Source organism: Periplaneta americana, chromosome 8, assembly GCF_040183065.1.
Source record: "Periplaneta americana isolate PAMFEO1 chromosome 8, P.americana_PAMFEO1_priV1, whole genome shotgun sequence".
Taxonomy (NCBI): domain Eukaryota; kingdom Metazoa; phylum Arthropoda; class Insecta; order Blattodea; family Blattidae; genus Periplaneta; species Periplaneta americana.
In genome coordinates, this window is record NC_091124.1 from 12974138 (window position 1) to 12997548 (window position 23411).

Genomic DNA, 23411 nt, shown 5'->3' on the forward strand with positions numbered 1-23411 from the left:
ATATGTTTAAGATGTTAAACATATGCTGTGAAGTCAGTGACTGAAATAAATACTTTTAATATATAGTCAACATATATGCCTAACTTGGAGTCAGACCACAAAAGGGAAATAACACTGTAGGAGGAAGGTTCGATCCGGTGCTGTGGATTGAATTCGCCGTAGCTCAGTGGTCATAGTCAGTGGCGGCTCGTGGGCATTGAATTAAGGGGAGCTGCATACAAAAATAAATCAAGCAACGTATTTTATTTAAAGATTAGTTCCATGCGCCTTGTAGGTTGCAAACTTTTGAATCATCTTCTTATTAAAATCCGGTATGTCGTTTAACATAATCTTTACAGTGGAAAACATAGCTAATGCGTTGACTTCTCTCATCGCATTTCTGAGATAGGATTTTACTCTCTTCAAACACGAAAAGCAACGTTCTGGCTCGGAAGTTGTCATTGGTATGGTGATAGCTATGCGTAGTAGTTTCACAACTTCTGAAAATGAGGCCTGCAAGTTCTCAGATAGAAGAAACTGCAAGAGCTTGTCTGCGTCACTGATATTTCTGAATTCTTGTCTCTGATACAACACAGTGAGTTCCGTTTTTAGTTTGTCTTTATCGAACATTAGAAAAAGCTTCACACATATATTTAGGTCATTTTCAGGAAATGAGCTTTTGTAACATTCAAATTTTTCTTGACACAGAAGAGAAGATAATATCAGATGATCTATGAACTGGAGTCGGGTGTTAGCTTGTGTGATAATGAGGTCACACACTTCCTTGGCTGCCGCAACCCTTGTCTGAATCCCTTCTACCTTACGACGGTTTTTAGGGTTTTCATTTTCACAGATCTCGCTGCTCAACTGTGCACTGTTCCGTGCTTGCCTCATTTATTGTGATGTTGTTAGATGTTTCAGATTCGATAAATTAGCAAAAAAATATGCGGATCTTTGTATTTTGTATAGTGGCTCTTTCCATTATGAGATTCAACTGATGGGCACTTAATTTCACATTTCTCCTGAATTGTCAAGGTACTGAACTGAATAGACTGCAAATATTGTACAGAATTAAACACTGTTGCACTTGTTATACTCACAACATTAAAGAAAATATGTTCAAAACTGCGCGCTACTGACAAACTGCTGCAAATTTTGCAGCGCCTGGAAACTCTGGATTCACGGCAAGGGGCAGCAGGGGGAGGGGTAAAACTAACGCGCAAAGCATCCGAGACGAGACTGGCAGCTCCAGGGGAGGAAGTGGCTTCACCCATATTCCCTGTCTCTGGTTTCGCTCTGGCAGCACCAGGGGAGGAAGTGACTTCACTAATGATTGCATGCATGTCAATGAGAGCGAAATTTAAAAAAATTCGAGCCGCTAAATAGATACTGTATATTAAATGTATTTCACAACATAAAACGAGACACTAGCCACAAATGTCTGGGGGTGCTGCAGCTCCGCAGCCCCCCTTCGAAAGCCGCCCCTGGTCAGAGTGCTTGGTACGTAGAATCAAGGACCCGGGTTCGATCCCCGGCGCCGGAGCAAATTTTTCTCCAATTAATAACATCTTTAGTAAATACATACAAATAACAAAACCACAATTGACGTAATATGCAAAGGCGGAGTTATAGGGGGATGGGGGCATGATTATGGGACACATTATTTACTTCCTCCCCCGTTAAAGCTTGACCATGGTACAGTATATCGGAATATTTATTTATTAACTAGGTAGCTAGCTAGTGAGTACAAATTAAAATTATAAAACAATAACGTCCTCGTGTGCTTTCTGCAACAAGTTTGAGGGGGCAGTGCGAACGCAGGTGATTATATTAAGTATTTATAGAACCTTAGGAAGTGCATAATGTCATCTGCAGCAAATGGCAAGACGCACATGTTTAAATGTAGCTGATTGGCTGCCAGAAATAAGAGCAATGGGACTATAAATTCCAGATCATGGACGAACATAGAAATAATTCCTTTTAAGAAAAAATTCCTATTCTGTGACCACTGTGCTGATCTCTTTAACAGTAATGTATTTTTAAGTAATAGTTTCATAATTTCAGTCTTCTGTTTTCTCTTTTATTTTCACTGGCACATTTCGTTCCGCCATTTGTCAATAAATGAATACAAGCATGTATTAAAATCTATATACAGTGAAACCTGTTCAAATCGGAACCTGAACAATCCGGAATCTTGTCTATTTCGGAACAATTTATTGGTCCCGGCGGAATTTGTATGTATTATGTGTAATTTTTCCTGAATAAAAACGGAAACTGTCCAACGTGGAAACGGAAACTGTCTGCTACTGTTCAAAACAAAAACAATATTTTGGACACACACTGTATTTTGTAACTATATTTTGAAACAGCGTGTAATTTCAAGGAATATACGAAATATGTAGGTCACTAAGATAAAAACAAGTTTTCTTTGCAAAATTGTAGAGGGTAAGAGGGTGTGTTGGCCTGTCGGTCATAAATTTTATTACCCTGGTGACTAGGCAGACGAGTCCTTTCAAAGATTTTCAATGCTTCACACCCATATACTGTCGTAGCTAAACAGAGCGCAAGTGTAGTGATTTCCAGGTAAAAAAAAAGTTGCATAAAATGTGGCATTAACATTAAGTGATGAAGTAAAAGTTATCGAGATAAAGGAAAATTAGAAACAAAGTCTATGTGAAATAATATTGAAGTACAGTTGTGGAAAACTCAGGTGTGACACTTTAAAAAATAAAGATCATAATGAGTGAGTGGCGTGCGGCCAATATTGGTGACACGAAAGGAACCAGAAAGCAACTGTTTACGTGGAAATAAATGAACTGTTGTGAGAGTGAGTTCTTCATGACCTTTCAAAGACCAAGCCAATTTCTGGATCTGTTCTGCAAAGCAAGCTATTGAACTGGGAAAGAAATTAAATAAACCAGAATTCAGGCTTCTAATAGATGGCTCCTAGTCCAATTAATTAATAATGTGCAGTGATATGCAGTACAGTATTAGAGTATAGGTGTTAGATATTAAATAGAATGAGATTAGTAAACTTTAGTAATGTTTGATGACTAATGAGTGAGTTACGATAATATTTATACAGAAAATGAGATTTTAATCAAGATGATTCACCAATGTAATAAGCGACAGAAAGCTGATTTATTGTGACGAGTGTTAAACAGAATATTTTGTACTTCTTGCAGTTTGCGGCATGCCATTTTGTTTTTCATGTATATGAATGACAAAATATTCCATTTTAATGTCACACCTGAATAATACGGAAACCTGTTCACAACGGAAACGAAATTAGGACCATGTCACTTCCGTCTTGAACAGGTTTCATTGTAAATAAACTGTAAGAACTGAAAATTGATGCTGGAATGCTAAAACATTCTTATCGTGTTTAATATTTTATGCCAGGATTATAAAGGTTACGTAATTTTAAAATAACACTGCCAAATTTGCTGTAACACTGAAATCTGATCTGTAGATTTTAAAACCAATTTTTCTTAAAAATAAAACTGCTTTCATGTTACTCTACCAGTACTATAATTCAGCAGTCAACTTCATCATGTAGCAGTTGTATTTTACCAGTTTCATTAATTATAATATACATTTCGTTCAGCTGCAAATTACTCGTGTCGGAGGCCCATATCCATCCACCATGGAGGCACCTTCGCTTGTTCTGCCCTTGGTATACGATGTGAGTACAAATCTCACACAACTGGCAGAGAAACGAGATCCTGGTCCAGCATCAGCTACAACAGCAGCCAGTCACCAGCTGAAGAGATTTGCAGAGTTTGGTGTGAGCCACAGTGAGTGTTCGTTATTCCCAGCCGTGCGGGACTTGCTTGCCAACCTGATCCTGCCGTCGGAGCCTCCAACACAGGTAAGATTAAGTTGCTTCAGCAGCTGCAGGGTCGTCTACTGTTTCTGTTGGATGTGTCATTGGGTGTCTGTTACAGGTGGCCTCTTCCCCTGCTCCTACAATGCAGCCTTCTCCGGCCATGCAGATGCACTCGCCAATGACAGGTGGAGTGGTGGGGATGCCACCACAACAACCTGGTGCTGGTGGTCCGCCTCAGCAGCCAGGAGGCCCACCACAGCCTCCGTACCCTGTCGGAATCGGTATGGGGCAACATCCCATGATGGGTCCTCAATGATAAAGGGAGATACAGGTGAGCTAAAGTATTTAATCTTTTTGTAATTGTGAAACCAGATTTGAAGGGTACACGGGAAAAACAAACAATGTCACATTTCCATTAGAGGTGGATAGCGATCTATTTCAGTATATTACTGCAAAATTTATTGCTGTTTCTACTTGAAATGAAGGAAATGATGAGTGCATCTGTGGTTTTAATTCTCCTTTACCACTTTTAATAAAAACTAGCCGCTAGCCGTACCCGTAAGCTCCGCTGCACCCGTTAGAAATAAATATAAAGTAATTACATAATTAAAATAGGACATTTGATCCAGGGAACATTCGTGTTTGATAGAAGGATAAATCGTTTAATATGTTACTTAATTTAAATTGCATCCAAATAATTAAAATGCGATCATTTTGGTCCAGAGATACTCATTTGGTGCAATGACAATTCCTTTAACATGTTTCTTAATTTTTATTACATGCAACCATAGTTTAATGAAGATTGATATCATTTAGATTTAATGTGTATATTTTATTTTACTTGTTATAGGTTTCCAATGAATTATGGTAATAACTTAATTTTAACCCTTGTTTTCTACGTACTCAGTAAATGGCTGACCCACTATGGTTCTGAACCCTTCAAATAACTTAAATTATATTATATTATATTATATTATATTATATCAGAAGTAACATTACATTATAATATAATTATAATATATAATATATTACATATAATATATATAATATATTATATATAATTATAATAACATTATAGCATTATGTCCGTCTAGAGAAACGACACTTTCCAATGGTGAAATAATAATTAATTATACAAATCAGTTAATTTAGCTTTCGATTGTTGCTGTCCAACGCCCCTTATAGACGAAGTCATTTGTTTTTTATTTCATTATACGGCCTTAGATGGCAGTTATTTTAATTTTAAAACTCATTTATCTCATTAAATATCAGTCCTATCAAAATTTTTCAAGGAATAAAACTTATCGCAAATTATTTTCAAAGAAACTTTTGTTATGTAACATTTTTCACAAAAATCAATAATAAGCGAGATATTTCGATTTATTTAATTCAGGCCCCCTTATAACCCTCCTTTTAAATAATGTATTTTGAATGCCATATAGCCTAAAATCTAAGTTACAACGAACTTAATTTATATTCCAATTTTCATCGAAATCCGGTCATCCATTACTGCGTGAAAAGGTAGCAGACAGACAGACAGACAGACATACAAACAAAAATTTCAAAAAAGCTATTTTCGGTTTCAGGGTGGTTAATTATATATGTTAGGACCAATTTTGGAAAATCGAAAATTACCAGAAAAATTTCGGCTACAGATTTATTATTAGTATAGATAACACTAAAGTTTGTAGTAATACAGTGAATCAGACAATGACATCACCCTTAAGAGCATTGTGACATTGTTCGTTTATCAGTGAAGGGACAGGATAATTTCCTTCCGAATTGCATTCTTAAATGATAGCTGCAAATATACCCTGGAAGAAGTTAAACAACTACATATTTTACATTACAGTACTTCATGTATACCTTCTCCCCCCCCCCCCCTTGAGACAGTTTTGATGCTTAAGAAATTGCTTTTTACAAGGGAAACTTTTCATCACATTCCTTTCACATTTTAATGAAACATAGCTCATTTCGAAGTTCATGAAAACGAGAATAAGAAACAACTTTAAAAATATGCCGAAATTGCTTCTAAAGGGCGTAAATCGTAGTTAAAAATCACTACATGCCAATCGACATACTATAATATTTTATAATTATACCATAATTGGCATGGCTCTACCAGTTAGTTAGTCGCATTTTTTGTTCTTTTAGAACAAAAACATGTAGAGGGCAGGACTTCTGAATACCGATAGAAATAAACTGATCCCTCGTCACTTGATTCTAGCTGAACAATATGCTGGATGTAAGGATGTTGATGCTGAACCATTTGAAAATATGAAGAATATATGCTTTCACAGAGCACAAGGGAAAATATTTTTTTTTAATTTTAGTAGGTTATTTTACGACGCTTTATCAACATCTAAGGTTATTTAGCGTCAGAATGTGATGAAGGTGATAATGCCGGTGAAATGAGTCCGGGGTCCAGCACCGAAAGTTACCCAGCATTTGCTCGTATTGGGTTGAGGGAAAACCCCAGAAAAAACCTCAACCAGGTAACTTGCCCCGACCGGGTCGAACCCGGGCCACCTGGTTTCGCAGCCAGATGCGCTGACCGTTACTCCACAGGTGTGGACAAGGGAAAATATGTTTCAAGTGTGACATTGGCATTTATCTTTTTGTAGCATATGCGACGATATGTGTTGTTTTGATCATTTGTTCAGTAATGAAACCTTCCACTATCATTCACTGCAGAATTAAATTGTTTTGTTTGCAAGAAAATAAGTAAGAAACACTTTTATTTTATTAATTTAGACAGTAATAACATCGTTTTTTGCCATCAGAATCTAAACAATGTAAGAACAATAAAAAATAACAAATAGGATTACGGTACACAAGAAAATAAAAAATTATTATAAGAGAAAAAAAATGACAAGATGTGTATTCAATTTGAATACAGTCTCCTACATAACTACTAAACATGCTATCCATTGAGCTAAGTCAATCTCTGTCGAAAGCCATGTCCATTACATATTTACATACAACTGTTTCGTGATTCTTGTAACGTTATTTACACTCTTTTAATCACAACTTCAGCATGTTTTCATTTTATATTGTGATTCAGGTCTCTCAGAGCAATAAAATAAGCTATCAATTGTTAAAATCTGAAGAGAGAGCAATGAAAATTTTCCCTTGTTATAAGAGGATTGCACATTAAGAAAAAAGCATTAGTTTTATGGGCCTTGCCTAATACATTGTGGTAGGTAGGCGTTTCTATGGCAACTGGTCATTTGATGGAATAGCTCCATATGCGCAATGCTTTTTTCTTAACGTGAAATCCTCTATAGTAATAACACAATCTAGTATATACAGTCACGAAGCTTGAGTTGTGAGGGTGCTAGGAACAATAGACTGTGCCAGTACTATTTCGCATTGTCTGTAATGAGGCGATATTAGTGATCCTAGTGGTTAGCAACTATCTATGGATGCATATTTACTACGTAAATGGCAGCAAGTTGTAGCCGATTTAAGTGAACACCATTGTCAGACTCCAAAGCAGCTATTCTATCAATAGTCTCTAAACACACACCTTCATCTCAAACAGCAGAAATAACTAAAATGCTCTCTCAATTAATATCACTCAATAAAAGAATTGTATTCCAATGGATACCATCCCATTGTGGAATCCTGGGAAACGAGAATGCGGATGCTTTAGCAAAGAAGGGCAGCACTGCTACTTACAGACCTGTTACTAAATCTACGTATTACTCTATGAAGAGATTTATTAAATCTACATACTTAGACTTCAACAAACAAAATTTGATAACTCAATCCCAAGGGAAAAAATGGAACTCTCTGCATCATAATCCACAGTTAATTCCCGATTTACTACGAAAATCGTCTGTAGCTGCATTTAGATTGGCAACAGGCTATGATTGTTTGGCCAAACACCTGCATAGAATTGGAATATATCAGTCCCCTAACTGTCCATTGTGCAACTCAAACCAAGAAATGGATTCGGAACACCTCAAAATCTGTGCTTCAGTGGCTAGTCATGATAATATCTTTGAAAAATATTGGAGTGCAAGAGGTCAAATGACTTTATTGTCAAACGCCTGGCATTAGAAAACAACAACATATTTACTATGTATTGAGCTTCGTGACTGTTTATACTAGACTCTGGTAATAATAAGAATAGCTCGTTATACTTAGATTTCATCTGCCCATTCATTAATTCATTCACTCATGCTAAAACACAATAGAATAAGACAAGAGCACAGATTTTATTATATGCAAATTGTTTATTATACAGTATATTGGGTACACAAAATATAAACTCTTATGACTTAATGAGTGTATGTACAAAGTATGTAGAAAATGTATTAGCTATAACAGACAATTTTTTAACTGAGAGAACAATGTAAGATCACATTAATAGATGTTAATCCAACTCTTTAGGCACCCTTATCATTCATTTGAACTTCAGACATCAACCAGTTGGCACTAGTGGATTTGAAGTCTCTTAGGGTAGATCAGTTTTGTGCTCACTTGTACGAGCACCAGTACTGTACAAAGTGTTGCAATGACACCGAAAGACAAATGATTACATCAGGAAAGTTATGTATTTACAAATCATTTGTTAATGTGTTGTTTGAGGCAGTTGGATACACAGTTCAATTATCTACAATATCTTTCTAAGCACAAATTTGTGTGGGGAAAATTTCCTTTAACTTACATGTAAGGACATATCTTCAATGGAAGGGATATAACACATATTTCTTAATTTTGCTGAGTGGCGACAGTAACGAAGATTGAAAGAAATCTCCTGTCATAAATACAATACGTTTTGAGTTAACATGATTAACAAAACTCTTCTAATGGTGAGTTTCATATGAAGAAATATGCAAGAGGAAATAAAAGTTAATATGTCCATATAGATGCCATTGGGCGTACAGGAAACAGGGAGGTAGAACTCCCATGCTTTGACCTCAGCACTAATAGTAGATGCTGTAGTCAGCACCACATTCAGACCTTCTTTTACTCATTTATATAAGAGGCCAAGTGCACCACAAAGCCATTATGGAAGTGTGTGTGGTGAAAAATCTTTTCTTCACCCAGACTTTCATTTTGTATGCTATTACTTTACTGAGAAAGGCAACTCAACGTCATTCATGAATTATCTATGTCTAGTATTCGGACAAACAATATTACTGTATATACATATTGCGACATCCAAAGAACTTTTTGTTGTTTTAATGTATGTTTATTCTGTGGAAAATGTTTGCTGGTATTACTACATCTTCAGTTATTTTTCTTAATATTGAAATGTTTAATAGTAATATTGTTATACCTACAATATAGCTATTTTTAAGTAATTAAATTTTGAGATGTAGATTTGTAGTATAGACTGGAAATATTATTTATTTTTTTGAAAGCTATTATTAAGATTTATTTTTAATGGTCAGTATACGTGAAAAATCTACCACATAGTTCTGTAGGATCAATTTAAAAATGCCTTAAAGTAGAATATACTGTATTGACCCAAATCTAATACGATGCGAAAACCGGACTCATATTATAATCGAGGCCAAGCTGTTTCAAGTGTGAAAGAAGTCTACTTATATGTCACACAGACTGTAGTATCAACCTATCGCACAGCGTCTTCTTCTGTAACACATACAGGACTGGGCCTCCAGCTCTGTTAAGGTCACATGTTCAATCTGATTTACCCTATTCCCGATTTTTGTTACCGTACCAGTACCGTAATATTGTCATACTCTTTCTTATACATTGGTTAAGTTTATTTTAACATGTTTAAAGTTTGTTTGGAGGTTTAGTAAATTCATGTAAAATACGAAAACAAAAGTCTATAAATAATTACAGATGACTATACAAAGATGCAGTGCGCGCTATTTATTTAGTCAACAATCGCAGCCTAACCACCAGTGAGGTACTGCATTGGGTAGTAATGAAGGATTTGAAAGAAATTACGGTACTACCAGAGATGACTGTACAGTTTATTAGTTTTCTTTCATTCTATAACATTTTTAATGTGTACAGTGCGTTTAGAGATAGAGCGGACTTGTCGGCTGTTTACATGTAAATCTGGCAGTAGATGCGGCAACTCTCGCCCAGTCCAAGGCCACTGCAGTCCACTCTATCTCTAAATGCACTGTATATAGTGTAGTATTTTTATTCTCCTAAAAAGAACGTCTGAAAACTTTGGGTCATATTATATTCGAGGTCGTACTAGATTCGGGCCAGTATGGTAATTTGTCCTGCTTTCTAATATAAAATTTAAGGAAATGTAATAATTAATGTGGCTGAAACCTCATGGCTTGCCACCAGTTCTCATATCTATACACAGAATTTGGAATGAGTTGACTGAATTCACATTGTAAACTTTGTAACATAGGTAACGGGGGGAAAAGCATCTTGATCATCAGCCAGATCAAAATATTGCTTAACTAAATTCAGCTTAGGACTGACAACACATATAAACAAATACATGTGGCATAGATTTTCGTGACTGGCTGTCTTTCAAAGCAGTCTCGAGGCCATTCTGCAGTGAAACAATGAGTGCGATACTAAATTCACTACGATACTGTTCTTACCTATGCAGATTTATAGACGACTAATATATTGTACTTTATGATGTATTAATAACGAAGTTTCATAATTACAGATAAAAAATGTTAACAGACAATATAAAGAAAGGAAGTAGACATTCATAAATGCATAGCGATGCAATATTCGCTTCCTTTGTTATGATGAGATTTTATTGTAGTTCAGTAGCGAATAAACGAGCATTGAAATATCAACCTCTGAAAACTAGGTCAGTAGATACTCGAGAAAGAAAGATGCTTACAGCAAGAATATGTTTGTTGAAGAGATTAGAGTGATCTCATTCGCGCATTACAAGTGATGATGATGATAATCATAATGTTTGTTTTCTGTATTGTAACATCAGATTATATATAACCTCAGTAGTGAGTTTATACCTGTTACTAACCTTCACAAACTAGCAAGAAATGTTGCCAGACATAAATTTTAGTTATATTGAACAAGAGCAAATAATTTCAGCACTTAACTTACATACATTTTCACAAGATGTATTAAATTCAAACATACCATGACACACAAATATTCAAAAAATTTGAACTGAGATTCACTGTTAACAATGGGGTCATGAGAGCACTGAAAAATGATTTTGAGAGTGTGGCCCTTTGATGGCAATTGTTTTTCTGCCATTACTTAGGCAAGTGTTCTAGCCAATACAACTATTGTTACAATGTACTGATATTCGTTTTGTATTTTCTATATGTTCTACAGTGTCTATGTAACAGTATAAGGTTTGTTCCAACAAGCAATTCAGAATGTGTTACGAACTAATACCGAACTTCTTTCTTCGACGCATGCGCCAGTTGTGTACGGTCTCAGAACTAGTCCGGGATTTTACGTTGTTGGAACGTTTCTTGGCAGTCTTCGGAGTTTTTTCTCATTTTAAAATTATATTCATATGCAGAACTTAATTCATCATAAAATATATCACTATCGGCTTAAAAATCACTCATGATGGACTTTTTTTTTTCTTTTAACCAGCCCAGTTTCGAAGCATTTTAACCTTAATTTCAGATTAACCATCTGCGCATGTGTCAGCAGTTCAGAATTGCCAGTTCCTGCTCTTAATCGAGAATCAATTTCACTCATTCTGAACGAGTTAAAAAAGCAAGTTAGAACAGGTAACTGGGAGTTCAGTATCGGTTCGGAATCAGTTCTAGTCTTGTTGGAACGCACATGAGCAGACATTTCAGAATCGATTCTGAACCGTGCTGGAACAATTCTGTAGGTTTTCTTATATATGGACTCAACTGCTCATAATGCAAAAATTGTCTTAATTTTAAGACTTTCTAATTTATAACATAGATCACTGCATATTAAGTCTTACAATGTGTGCTTCAATGACCCTGTATTACATTCAAAATTAAATATCAACTATGTAGTTGGTCATTTTCATGTTATTTTACAAAAAAAAAAAAAAAAAAAAAAAAAAAAAAAAAAAAAAACCTTTAGGAGCCTTCAAATGGTAATAAAGCTTCAATAACAAAGACACCCTGTATTTGTTAAAAACTTAAATTCAAGAGAAATAATCTCCTTATTCTATAGCTGTCCTTGATGGTCTAGCAGTCAATATGCTGCCATTCTATCTGTATCATGGCTTCTTTCGAAAATCAGAGATCCCATACAGAAGAAGCCTGGCCCAGGCAAAATTACCGACCAGCTATTTCTTGCCTCATCAGTTTCCTGCATTGCAGACAGATAGTCTAGCAGATCAACTTCTCAGTTGAAAATACAGTATCTTTCCTGGACATCTTGTGAGGCTGCTGAGACCTCTGACAGACAAAGCAAGAAACAGTAGGAAATAAAGTGGGACATGATATCCGAAAAGCAGATCACCATTATAACCGATTCTGAATCAGGTATAGATCAAGACCATAAATGTCATCACTATGGTACAAGTATAAAAAAATATTCATCTTGTATTTGTGTCAGAGAGTATACAGTTTTTAATCATCCTCGTTGCTTTTTGTTATTATATAAAATAAACATTTGAATAAACTTAATTCTAAAAAAGAAAAGTTAAAGCATTGTTGTACATTTGTCTTCAAATTGTTTAAATTGTGAAAGATAATTAATTTTCTTGGTTGTTTTTAATCTGATAGTTCAATTCAGTTTTCTCAACGTGAAAATTTTGTGCATAAGATATAATAAACTGTTGGAGATATTGTCTTGCGCAGTGAGAACTTTTACTTCTTAAAATTCTACTTGTATGTCCAAAATAATACAAGATTCATTATAATGTATAGTTTGTTCGAATTCCACATTAACATCCAAAATCAAAGGCAAGACCGCCTTGAAGCCAAATGTTAATTAAAGGTGGTAAGATAGAAAGGACAGCTCCGATTTCATTGAACCCAACAATGGGAGCGTGTATTGCTTCAGCTATTCTAACAGAACACACAGAGTAGATGTTGCCAGAATGTACGGGCTATTCCATATGAAATCGATCAGTAAAAAAACCTCGCATTTTTGTATACTCTAATTTTTTCCCTACTTATACAAGGTGCTGAGGGGAGTGCATTTTCAAAAACATACTATCGAAAGTCAAACGGTTTTCGTATTATTGACCGACAAATTTAGCGTATTTTATAAAAACAAGCCTCTTTCAGCGCTCAGAACTCTGGAACCATTTACTGCAGAACATTGAACGAGAGCTCATTTTGAAGCTGACATTTGGTAGGTTATGTTAAGAAGTAATCCTTATTTTTATTGTACACAGAGAGACAGATAATCTGATTTTACTTGCTTTTAGGCTTTTTGGCCATTTGTAAAAATGTAAAAAAATATTAAGAAAAAAACCTTGCATTATTAAGAGGAATTCGGCATTGTTTGCTTAGTGGTACAGCAATAAGTTTCGAAGGCATTAAATAGATTATTTTCACATGCCTAGACTTGAACGGCGCAGTACCGCACGCACTGGCCGAGAGATGAAGATAAGCAAGCACAGCCATGCGCTGCTAGACGACACATCATGTGTTTGTCTCCTGGCCTTGTTTGTCTTGGCTAGCTCCCGTGTCACAGTCAGCTGGTTACTTCACGCGCGTACTATTTATTTTCAATACTTTCTTATCAACATACCATCAGTAAAAACTATGTTTTTATTTGTACTTTCAATGCTGAATCTAATTATATATTTTTAAAATATTTTTTTCTAGCCAAAGGCGTCTTAATGAGGAAAAATCTAAATTTCTCCATTTCCATAAAAAGTAAGAAAACCTGTTTATATGTCAATATAAACTTTAATTTCTCAGCATCAAAATAAACCATGATTTTGATCATTGGGTGAAAGGGTTTCGGAGCTACAATAGTTTAAAGTTGCTAAGTTTATGAAAATACGATAAATTTAAATATTTTTAATTTAAACACTATGAAGTTCTGATGCCTCAAACTTTGCACAAAGCATTGTATCATAGTTCTCTACATACAAAAAAAAGTTTCATTGTATTTAGAAATTGTAAGGTCAATTTTCTCCGTATTTCGGTCGATTTGAGATGGAATAGCTCTATGTATTTAATATCTAAGAATGCAATGAGAAGAGGGTAGACGTGACAATTATGTCTGTCTTAGTTGCACCGTGGTATCTGACTCAGAACACAAAGGAAGCCAGCAAACTAAATTCCATCGTTGCTAAATCTATGATGATTAATGTGGAATTCGAACTTACTATACACAGTATTATTAAGATTAGAAGTAAACTATTATGGGCTGTACCAGATAACATATGCAATCAATTATTGTAACAAAGTTGATAATTATTTGGTCTCTTGAATAGATCAGTAAGTCTGTGCTCTCTGTTTGAAAACCAGGAATGATTTAAGTGCAGGTCCCTAGTCTATCGAGTTAAGCATTGTTTTCTTTATGATACAAAATATAAGTTCCGTTATTTTAAAACACAAAGTAAGTTACATTATCATGTTCCTATTAAATAAGGAACTTCAGTTAACATGTGTATTTTACATTCAGTATGTATTTCTATTTTTCAACTTTAAAGGATTCCAGATTCTACTGAAATTCTATGATTCTTAAACTTTTAAGAATGAATAATCTATTAAAACATCAAACCTATTCACATCGAAAAATGAGTGAAAAAAAAAAATGCATTCGAACAAGTTCTTGCAAACTCCTGCATTATATCAGCCGCATTTACACTTCTAATTTCTTTTCTTTATTAGGGAACACTTCAAATTCTTTGTCTAATTACATAAATCCATTTACATACACAAAGCTTATTTCAGACAGTAAAAAATGTGTAGCATTACACTCGATTTTCACTCTATTTAGGTGTCATATCATATAAATGCATGGCCTTCAGATAAACACTTCTCGGATCACAGCATCTTTGAATCTCACACACACTGTTTTTGCTTCCAGTTCTTCACTTGATGTATCCGTTTATGGACCTACATAGGCAGAAAGCCAGTATGATGCCCAGCAACTGGATCAGCCCTAGACCGATGCCTATTCCGATTGCGATGTTAATATTTTCCATGATGAGCTCCACAAAAGCATCATAGCAGCCCTGGAAAACATCAGCAAAGGGTACAAAAATCATTTTCATCTCATACAAAACTATAACCAGCAGTCAATATTAATTTTCAATTTGTGTTATATTTTATATAAATTTCATATTATTAACAGAAACTCTTAGAACTGTGAAAATGTACACTTTTTCTACTCCCAATACAGAATTTTATATCAGAGTCCCTAATACGAGTACATTTATGGGAATAGATATTCGCAATATCAGTAGACTGACAGTTTTATTAACACAGAGGGACAAAGAAACGTTAACTCTGTATGAATATATAGAAAAAATATATATGCATATCCTCTCTATGTACACATTCCTATGCAGACTGGTCCTACTTCACTCTCTACCTAACAAAATCTGTTGGCAGGTGGTGAGTAGTCATATATCAGCAGATGGACAGGTCCATTCATGCTGAAAAGTTTTACTAAAAACATATGCGAGCGAAATGTGGGTTCAAATGTTCCTGAGGATCCATACAACACGACTAAAACACGGATTCAGATCGGCATTCTAGATCAGGCGTCTCAAGGCCAATGCATGAAGTTGTTACAGAGAGCAAATGTAGATAGCGTAGTCAGCAGAAGAGATAAGCACAATACCCGAAGATAGCCGATCGTTGATTCATATTACAAGCATGAGTGAGCTAAGTTGTAACTGTTGCGGGAGAAATGCCACAAAGCTGCACTTTTGAGTTGTACTGCCACAATAGACGGTTGTTTTCGGAAGGAATAAAATTTCTTAAGTAGTTTGCAATAATAATAATAACTTTATTTTCTAATGATATATCAATGAGTAAAAATAAGACATCTGAAGCATGAAGAACCATACATGTTATGTAATTATTTAAGCACAAGGAACTGGCCACCTTACCCCATTATCTCCTGGCCTAGTTGTCTTTTAGTGGTGCCTTGTTGGTATCACTTGTGAGGTTCAGACCTGTCTTCGGACAGTTGACTAAACAATAACAATACTTCATTTCTAGTAAATGGTTTTTGGTATCTCCCTTTTTTTTTAAGTTTACACTATATTTAAATTTCAATTAAATAATAATAAAATTAGAATTAAACTTGTTGGTTGTTAAAGTACGGATTTTTATGATAATATTTATTAATATTAATATATTAATTACAATAATAGTTAAATAATATAGTTCGTGATGTTTTCAACAATTAAAAATAACCAAAACATCTTAGAAATTCAGAAACAATCTTAAATCTGGTTTCAAATTTTTTTTTTTCAAGTCCTTCTGTACTTCATTATATTTGTTACACTGGTCATGATTAAAATTAGGTAACAATTTTAGATTAATAAAATGGTAACAGTTACCCACTGAAACTTGCGACTCCCACAATTTCACTTTCCCTATAAAAGCTTTTATTTCTTCATACATTTGCGGTAATAAGGACATTCTTTCCTCGGAGATGGACACAACATCATAGCGGTTGCAGATGTCTATTCAAACGTCGCGGTCAATGACGTCATCCAGAGATACACGAACTGCTCCCGCATCTTGTTCCACTTTCACATAAAGAAAGAGAGAGAGGAGGAACTGCTCCGAGGAGGCCCTATTGAGACGTTTGTTCTAGATGAATGAATAATGAGAGTTGATTATGTTAACAAACCAGCAGGATGATTCAAGGAGTGATTACTGCAACGAAGCTGGTAAGATAAGAGACTCGCTAGTTGGATTCTCGATTGAAGGCTATTCTTCAAGAATGCTGGTGATACCTATACTGAGGACCGATACTATTGGCAAATCCCACTTTAGTTCCTCGGGACAGGCTCTTCCCACTACCATGATGTAAGCCAACGGAACATGTCAACCTGGACCAGTCTGCATAGGAACGCTCTGTATAATATGCTAATGTATATAGAAAGGATTAAATATGAAATGTTGTCTCAAAAGAAAGTAATGAGTGAAGTTGTAACAAAAATTCTATATAATAAACGTTTGTACATAAACACAAAACTGTTTTCTTCACTTGTTCCTGCTTTTCCAGGGTTTTATTTCAGATAATAATTTCTGTAATTAATTTAATAAACACAATCATTAACCAGAGTCATTCTATGTACGTGTTTTTTATCTATTTATTTATTGTTGCTTTAATAACTATGGTCATAATGCGACATCTGTTTTGAAGTGCTATGTGAAACCTTGAAGTTCAGTTCACTTTGTCGCTTACGTAGACACCTTCTTAGACATTATCTATTTCAGTTTTATTGTTGTGTAACTGTAAATAAATGTTTGGCATTCGTGATAAGGAAACTACCAACCCGGCATTTTGACTTACAAGCAAACATTCTGATGGGGGCAGATAAAAATGTTAAATTTTTTTCTTCCACCGTGTTAATAATGTCAAAAGAAGTGCTTGTACAAATTTTGGCCACTCGACCGCAATTACGTGGGCCGTAAAAAAATAAGTTTGACAGGGGCCGTTAACAGAAAAAGAACACAATTTCATTGGGCAAATTTATTGGAAGATACACAGCAATTGTTGAGCTATTTTTCAACATATTTTCCATCGGAATTGAGACATTTCTCATATCATGGGATGGACAGAGAGAGGTCAAACGCTGGTTCCGACCTGAGGCGGCTGACTTCTACGACACAAAAATTGTTCTCATTGTATGACAAATGTCTCAATTCCAGTGGAGCATATGTTGACAAATAGCACAACAATTGCTGTATCTGTTTCAATAAATATTTCCATGCAATTGTGCTTTTTTCTATAAACAGCCCCAGGGAAAATCACTTTCTGGACGGCCTCTTAATTGCGGTCGAGTGGCGAAAATTTGTATAAGCACTTCTCTTGACATTATTAACATGGTGGAAGAAAAAAAAATAACTTTTTTATCTGCCCCCGTCAGAACGTTTGCTTGTTAGTGACTAGAAAAACCACGAAAAAAAACCTAGTCAGATTGGTCAGCCCTGGGGTTTAAACCCAGGAGTTCCAAATGAGAGTCTAGTGCATTGCCGCCGAGTCATGTCACTCAGTTCTATCTACGTGTTAATTCATATTTCTATGATGCTGAAGTCCTGAATTCAAGTCTATGACCTGTGAGAATCCATCATCTCTCTTGCGATTCATCTTTTGCATTTTCTCTGGAAAATTATTTGAGCAGATTTTCGTTTATATTATTATACAAGCTATAAAATTTCTGTCTCTGGTGTAATTGATGTTACAGTACTAAATCTAAAAACTGTTCTTAAATGTTAAACATTACAAAATCTCTAATTTTATTAATATAATTGTATTATAACTCCTTAACATAAGATTAGTTATTACCAATTGTAGTGATTTTGTTCTTAATAATCCTAAGATGTCTATCTTAATTTTTCTCAGGTGTGAATTTTTATATTAGCGCTGTTTTTGTACCCTGTATCATAATGAATTCAATCTCCTAATTAGATGAATATTTTGTTCTGTCTTTTTGCTTTATATGTTGATTGTAAGTAGATGATAATCTTTCTTTATATTTTGTGTTCCTACAAATGGTATAATACTGAATTGGTACCTAATTTCGACTTAAGTTTTTAAAGGACTTATTTTTGTGATAAGTTCAAGTCTCTAATCAATCACAAAGGGAACTTAATTTCGTTTCAATTACGAGTTGTGCGTTTAAAGTTTCAAATCACTTAGTAAACTTAATTTAAATTTCAGTCAAGTGATTCAATTCGTAAGTCATTTAGAGTACTTACTGTATTTAAATTGCACTCAAGTTTAAGTCCAGCAAGTCAAATTAAAGTTCAGTTCATGGGACTTAAGAAGTCAACAACTGTTTTCTTTGCAAACAGTTCAGTTTCCTACTTAACATTTCTGCAGTCCTGAAGTGAATTAAAGGTATATATACGTGAACGACCACAAATATTATCAGAAAATGCCAGCTCTAAATTTCTAAAATTTTATAAGAAAATGAACTCACAATTGGACAAAAATTACAAGGAACCACAACAAGATTTATTAGAACTTAAATATCTGATAGAAGTATAAAAAAGGTTACTAATATTTTTCAAACCAGTTTTATCAAAGTATGAAAAAAACAAAAGAATTGTGCAGTTACATCATTTGGTAACCATAACATTGTTATGGTCTCTCTGACATCTTTAATATTTTTCCTGCATGTAATAAACACTTATTTCTGAAAAGTAGACTACTCTCAGACATGTAGAGTTGTTTATTTTAATACAATTAATTTTTATTTGTCGTACATAAAATATATTAAAATTTACATAATGTTTTGTGACCTAATTTTTCTATTTTCAAAGATATGGGCATTATTGTAGTCTGTCTTTTGCATAAATTCATGTTAAATCAGTGTACAAAATTTCAGAATTCTATCCCTAACGGTTGTGGAGTTATGAAATAATATTTGAAGGATACACGGGAAAAACGATAAAGGTCCATGAAAAATCGAAATTAAGTTAATAATGCTATCTTATAGTGGAAAGAATGTACGAGGCGTGTTCTTAAAGTAAGTTCCGTTTTCAATTATAGCCGTCACATCGCTGCAATCGTTATTTTGCGCATGCATATTTTCTTCTTCAATCTTCAGACAAGCTGTGCATGCAGTTTCAGAGCTTCAGTCCGTGTGTGTGGTTAGTTGTGATCAGTTGAAATGTTTAAAGTGATCGAGCACCCCGCCGACTGTGAGATGCGCTCTGTTATCCATTTCTTGAATGCGAGAAACATCAAACCAGCTGACATTCATCGTCAACTTTGTGAGGTGTATGGTGATGATGCCATTAGTGTTGGAATGGTCAGGAGATGGGTTAGGAAGTTCAAAGAGGGCCGCGTCTCTGTGCATGACAAGCAGCATACCGGTCGGCCATCTTTGGTCAATGACAATTTGGTGCGTGCTGTCGATGAAAAAAATCATGAGGACAGGAACAAATTGACCATCCCTCCTACAGCCCGGATTTGGTTCCGAGTGACTTTCATCTCTTCCAGCACCTCAAGAAGTTCCTCGGTGGTCAACGTTTTGATGGCGACGACACCCAAAATCTCATCTCGAAATTTGGCTGGGAAGAAATTGACCACCCCCCTACAGCCCGGATTTGGCTCCGAGTGACTTTCATCTCTTCCTGCACCTCAAGAAGTTTCTCGGTGGTCAACGTTTTGATGGCGACGATGAAGTGAAAACAGCAGTGCGGGAGTGGTTCGCATTGCAGGCGGGCGAATTCTACAATGAGGGGATAGAAAGACTTGTGCCAAGACTCGATAAATGCCTCAATAATGGTGGAGATTATGTTGAGGAGTAATTGAAGTGTGGGGAATACAATGCAACAAAAATAGTTTGTAAATATCTTCCTGTTTCCTTACTACACCCTTTTGGAACTTACTTTAAGAACACGCCTCGTACTGTCATGTGGTGTAGCTAGTAATAAGAAATCATCGTTCTTCACATTCCACTACGTCAATTTCTATTAAATACACACATAATTAAGTATTAGGTGCTTAAACTTTAAAATTCGTTTTTCTCGAAACTTTCTAAAATGGACCTTGATCGTTATTCCTGTGTACCCTTTATGTGTGAAAATTTTCAAATGTTGGAACATTTAATTTAAAGTAAAAAGTGAATTCTAAAAAATATTATTAGTAATTTTTTTATAATTTTATCAGATATTTAAGTTCTAATAAGTCTTGTTGTGGTACCTTGTAATTTTTGTCCAATTGTGAATTCATTTCCTTATAAAATTTTAGAAATTTAGAGCCTGCATTTTCTGATAATATTTGTGGTCATTCACGTACATTTACCCTTATTGTCCCCATTAATAGAGGTAAATATTGTAGCTGTATAGTTTCATGCAGGACTGAGCATAATTTCGTTCAAGACATATTTATGAAGTATAGGTTGATGGATAAAGTATCTAACACTCAATTATCATGTATGGCTCCACTCTCACTGATGTGGAACTGAACACGTACCTTCTTCCAGTAAGAATTGGAATCTGACGGTCTAGAGGGGCAGTTCTTGAACTTGGGTTGAAACTTGGATACGTCTTCTAAAACACAGCACGCCTCTGGTATTGTCTTGTTTCCCTTGCCTTCATTCCATTTCTTCGAATCACTGAAGTCTTCATAGCTGTCCACACCACAACATTGCAACTGGAAACATTACATTGCATTATGTTTAAACTAGCTAATCTGAACTAATTGGGGCCTGAATTTGTTTGGATTATCCGAAATTTTGTTTCTCAATTTATTAACTTTATTTTTCCTCAGTATATTGTGTATTATTTCTTTTTGGAGTGAAACTTTTTAGGCAGGGTACAAATCGAATGCTGTGAAACAGAATTCTGTGACGGATGTTTCAAAAGGGTTTTACATATTATTGCTATGGGATTATGTATGTTACAGTGTTATCATATAAGTAAAATTGTTTGTGTTGGTGATTTCCCATCAATTTTAGTGGGACTGGGGCTGTTGCCGGCAGTGCATCTTCTGTGTAATGTTGTGACGTTATACAATCCAAATCAGAGATTATATTATTGAAAAGTTTTTTTTGCTAGAAAATATGCCGAAATCAGAGGCTGAACGAAAGAAAGCAGGGTGTGAAAGAAAGCATGAAAATGAACCTCTGAAAATTAAGCCAAGGACAAAGAAGAGTAAACTGGAATGTGTACGAGAATGCAGGGCAATGAAAAAATCATTTTCTAACCTCTCTTCTGCAGTTCAGTCATAAAGTGTCAACAATTTCCTGAATGTTCCTACACCACCAACAATTGACGAATGCAATGCCTGATTCAGTTCATGTCAGTGATTTGGAAACTACAGTTGATGCATTCTTTGATCACTTTTGTTGCTAAGTTCATGGAAGTATGCTGTGGTTTTGTTATGACTATTACACTCTTACTACGTCATACTACTTTTGACCAATAAAACGGTACGAAAGGATGTATTTCAACCAATCATGGCTGCTTATCGCACAATTTTATCGCGTCCCTAGCATTTGTTTAATTTTATCGCATCCCTAGCATTTGTTTAATTTTATCGTGTCCCTAGCATTTGTTTCTTTGTTTGCCAACATTTGAAACTGCGCTGGTCTGGACGTCAAAAATATATATAAAATTACAAACCACTCCAGTCGATGCACAGCAGTTTCAAATATGACTCGCATTGGCATTCAAGAACAAGAATTAATAAAAATCACTGATCATACCTATGCATCTTCTGAAATCCGATTTACAAATAAATAAAGAGCACCATTCGGAAATCCTGAATAAGTTGAATACACCATGTAGGCCTAAATCAACGAGTTCCACTTCTATTATGCACACGTCCAATATAACACCAATTGAACCACCAACCACATTCAAATTTGAAAATTGTACATTCAATAATTATTCCTTTTAAAATTATTCATTCGGAAATTCTGAATAAGTTGAATACACCATGTAGGCCTAAATCAACGAGTTCCACTTCTATTATGCACACGTCCAATATAACATCAATTGAACCACCAACCATTTTCAAATTTGAAAATTGTACATTCAATAATTATTCCTTTTAAAATTATTCATGTTTATTTTTTATGTCATCGTCGTTAATTAAAACTTTTCTAACACTTGTGTATATTAGTTAGGTTATGTTATAGCTTCTGCTCTGAGAGGATAAAAAGAACTTCTGCTATATGATATTATGGATAGTCACGTATCAGAGATTGTTTAATATTAAGATTTATTGAATAGTAATCATTACAGTGTCTGTATAAAGATACTACTGCCATCTAGCATGCATCTAGCGTAATATTTGTAATGTTGAGATGCTACAATAATACATTTGAAGACAGTTGTATTTTCGTAAGTCAATTAATATTTTATTGTATTGGAGTACTTTGTTACTTCTAATCTTTATATACTTTCTTCTAATCGTGTAATAGTCAATTAAATCCCACTCGAGTTTTGATTTTCTCTAGATAAATCAAAACGTCTAGTGAGATTACTGTTGATAAATTTATATATTTGCCCTGGAAGTGTTTTTGATGTGAAACTTCTGTATTCGACCTACAAACTGGAAAAATGTGTAACACTTTTTGTAAGATGAAGTTCCCAAAGTATAAAAGGAAATGGTGACATCATACACTGATGAAACATTTGACTGTGCAAGTACAAGCTAGACAAGTCAACTTATACAAAGGAGGTTGGGTACTCAAAATTAAATGAAATGGAAGAATCTCTCATATATGTGAAGGTTAAAATTGATAACTTTTACAAGAGTCAGTGCTGCTTTGTTATGAAAGTGAAAAAGTTGCAAGCAAAGTGCATGTATGCTTATTGCAAGTGAAAAACAAAATAATAATGAATTACTACGAATTGGTTCAAGAGACCATTACTTGCTTTCAGTCATCTGATGATTTATTTTTTTAACTCAATTAATACAGTATATCTGTTTGTTGAAATTTTTTCATTTAAAATAGATATAAATCTGTGATTTGCCCCATAGATTTCAGAACATTGACCAAATAATATACTAGGTCGGTTAATTAAGAATCTAAGTGACGATGATGATG

General features: G+C 34.7%; 2 protein-coding genes across 6 annotated transcripts in view; one reads left to right on the forward strand and one right to left on the reverse strand.

Moving 5' to 3' along the window:
- The window catches only part of MED14 (mediator complex subunit 14), an 82965-nt gene extending 64636 nt beyond the window's left edge, over nt 1–18329 (forward strand). For 3 of the 4 annotated variants that reach the window (XM_069832420.1, XM_069832418.1, XM_069832419.1), the window contains exons 27-29: nt 3587–3850; nt 3927–4139; nt 14741–18329. In XM_069832420.1, coding sequence (XP_069688521.1) covers nt 3587–3850; nt 3927–4124 — 462 coding nt within the window. In that variant the 3' untranslated portion in view covers nt 4125–4139; nt 14741–18329. The remainder of the gene's footprint in view (nt 1–3586; nt 3851–3926; nt 4140–14740) is intronic. The other variant, XM_069832422.1, reaches the window with a different exon arrangement.
- LOC138704497 (CD82 antigen-like) overlaps nt 8013–23411 on the reverse strand; it is a 259118-nt gene continuing 243719 nt past the window's right edge. For both annotated transcript variants that reach the window (XM_069832424.1, XM_069832423.1), the window contains exons 7-8: nt 20828–21007; nt 8013–14888 (exon numbers count right to left, since the gene is read on the reverse strand). In XM_069832424.1, coding sequence (XP_069688525.1) covers nt 14745–14888; nt 20828–21007 — 324 coding nt within the window. In that variant the 3' untranslated portion in view covers nt 8013–14744. The remainder of the gene's footprint in view (nt 14889–20827; nt 21008–23411) is intronic.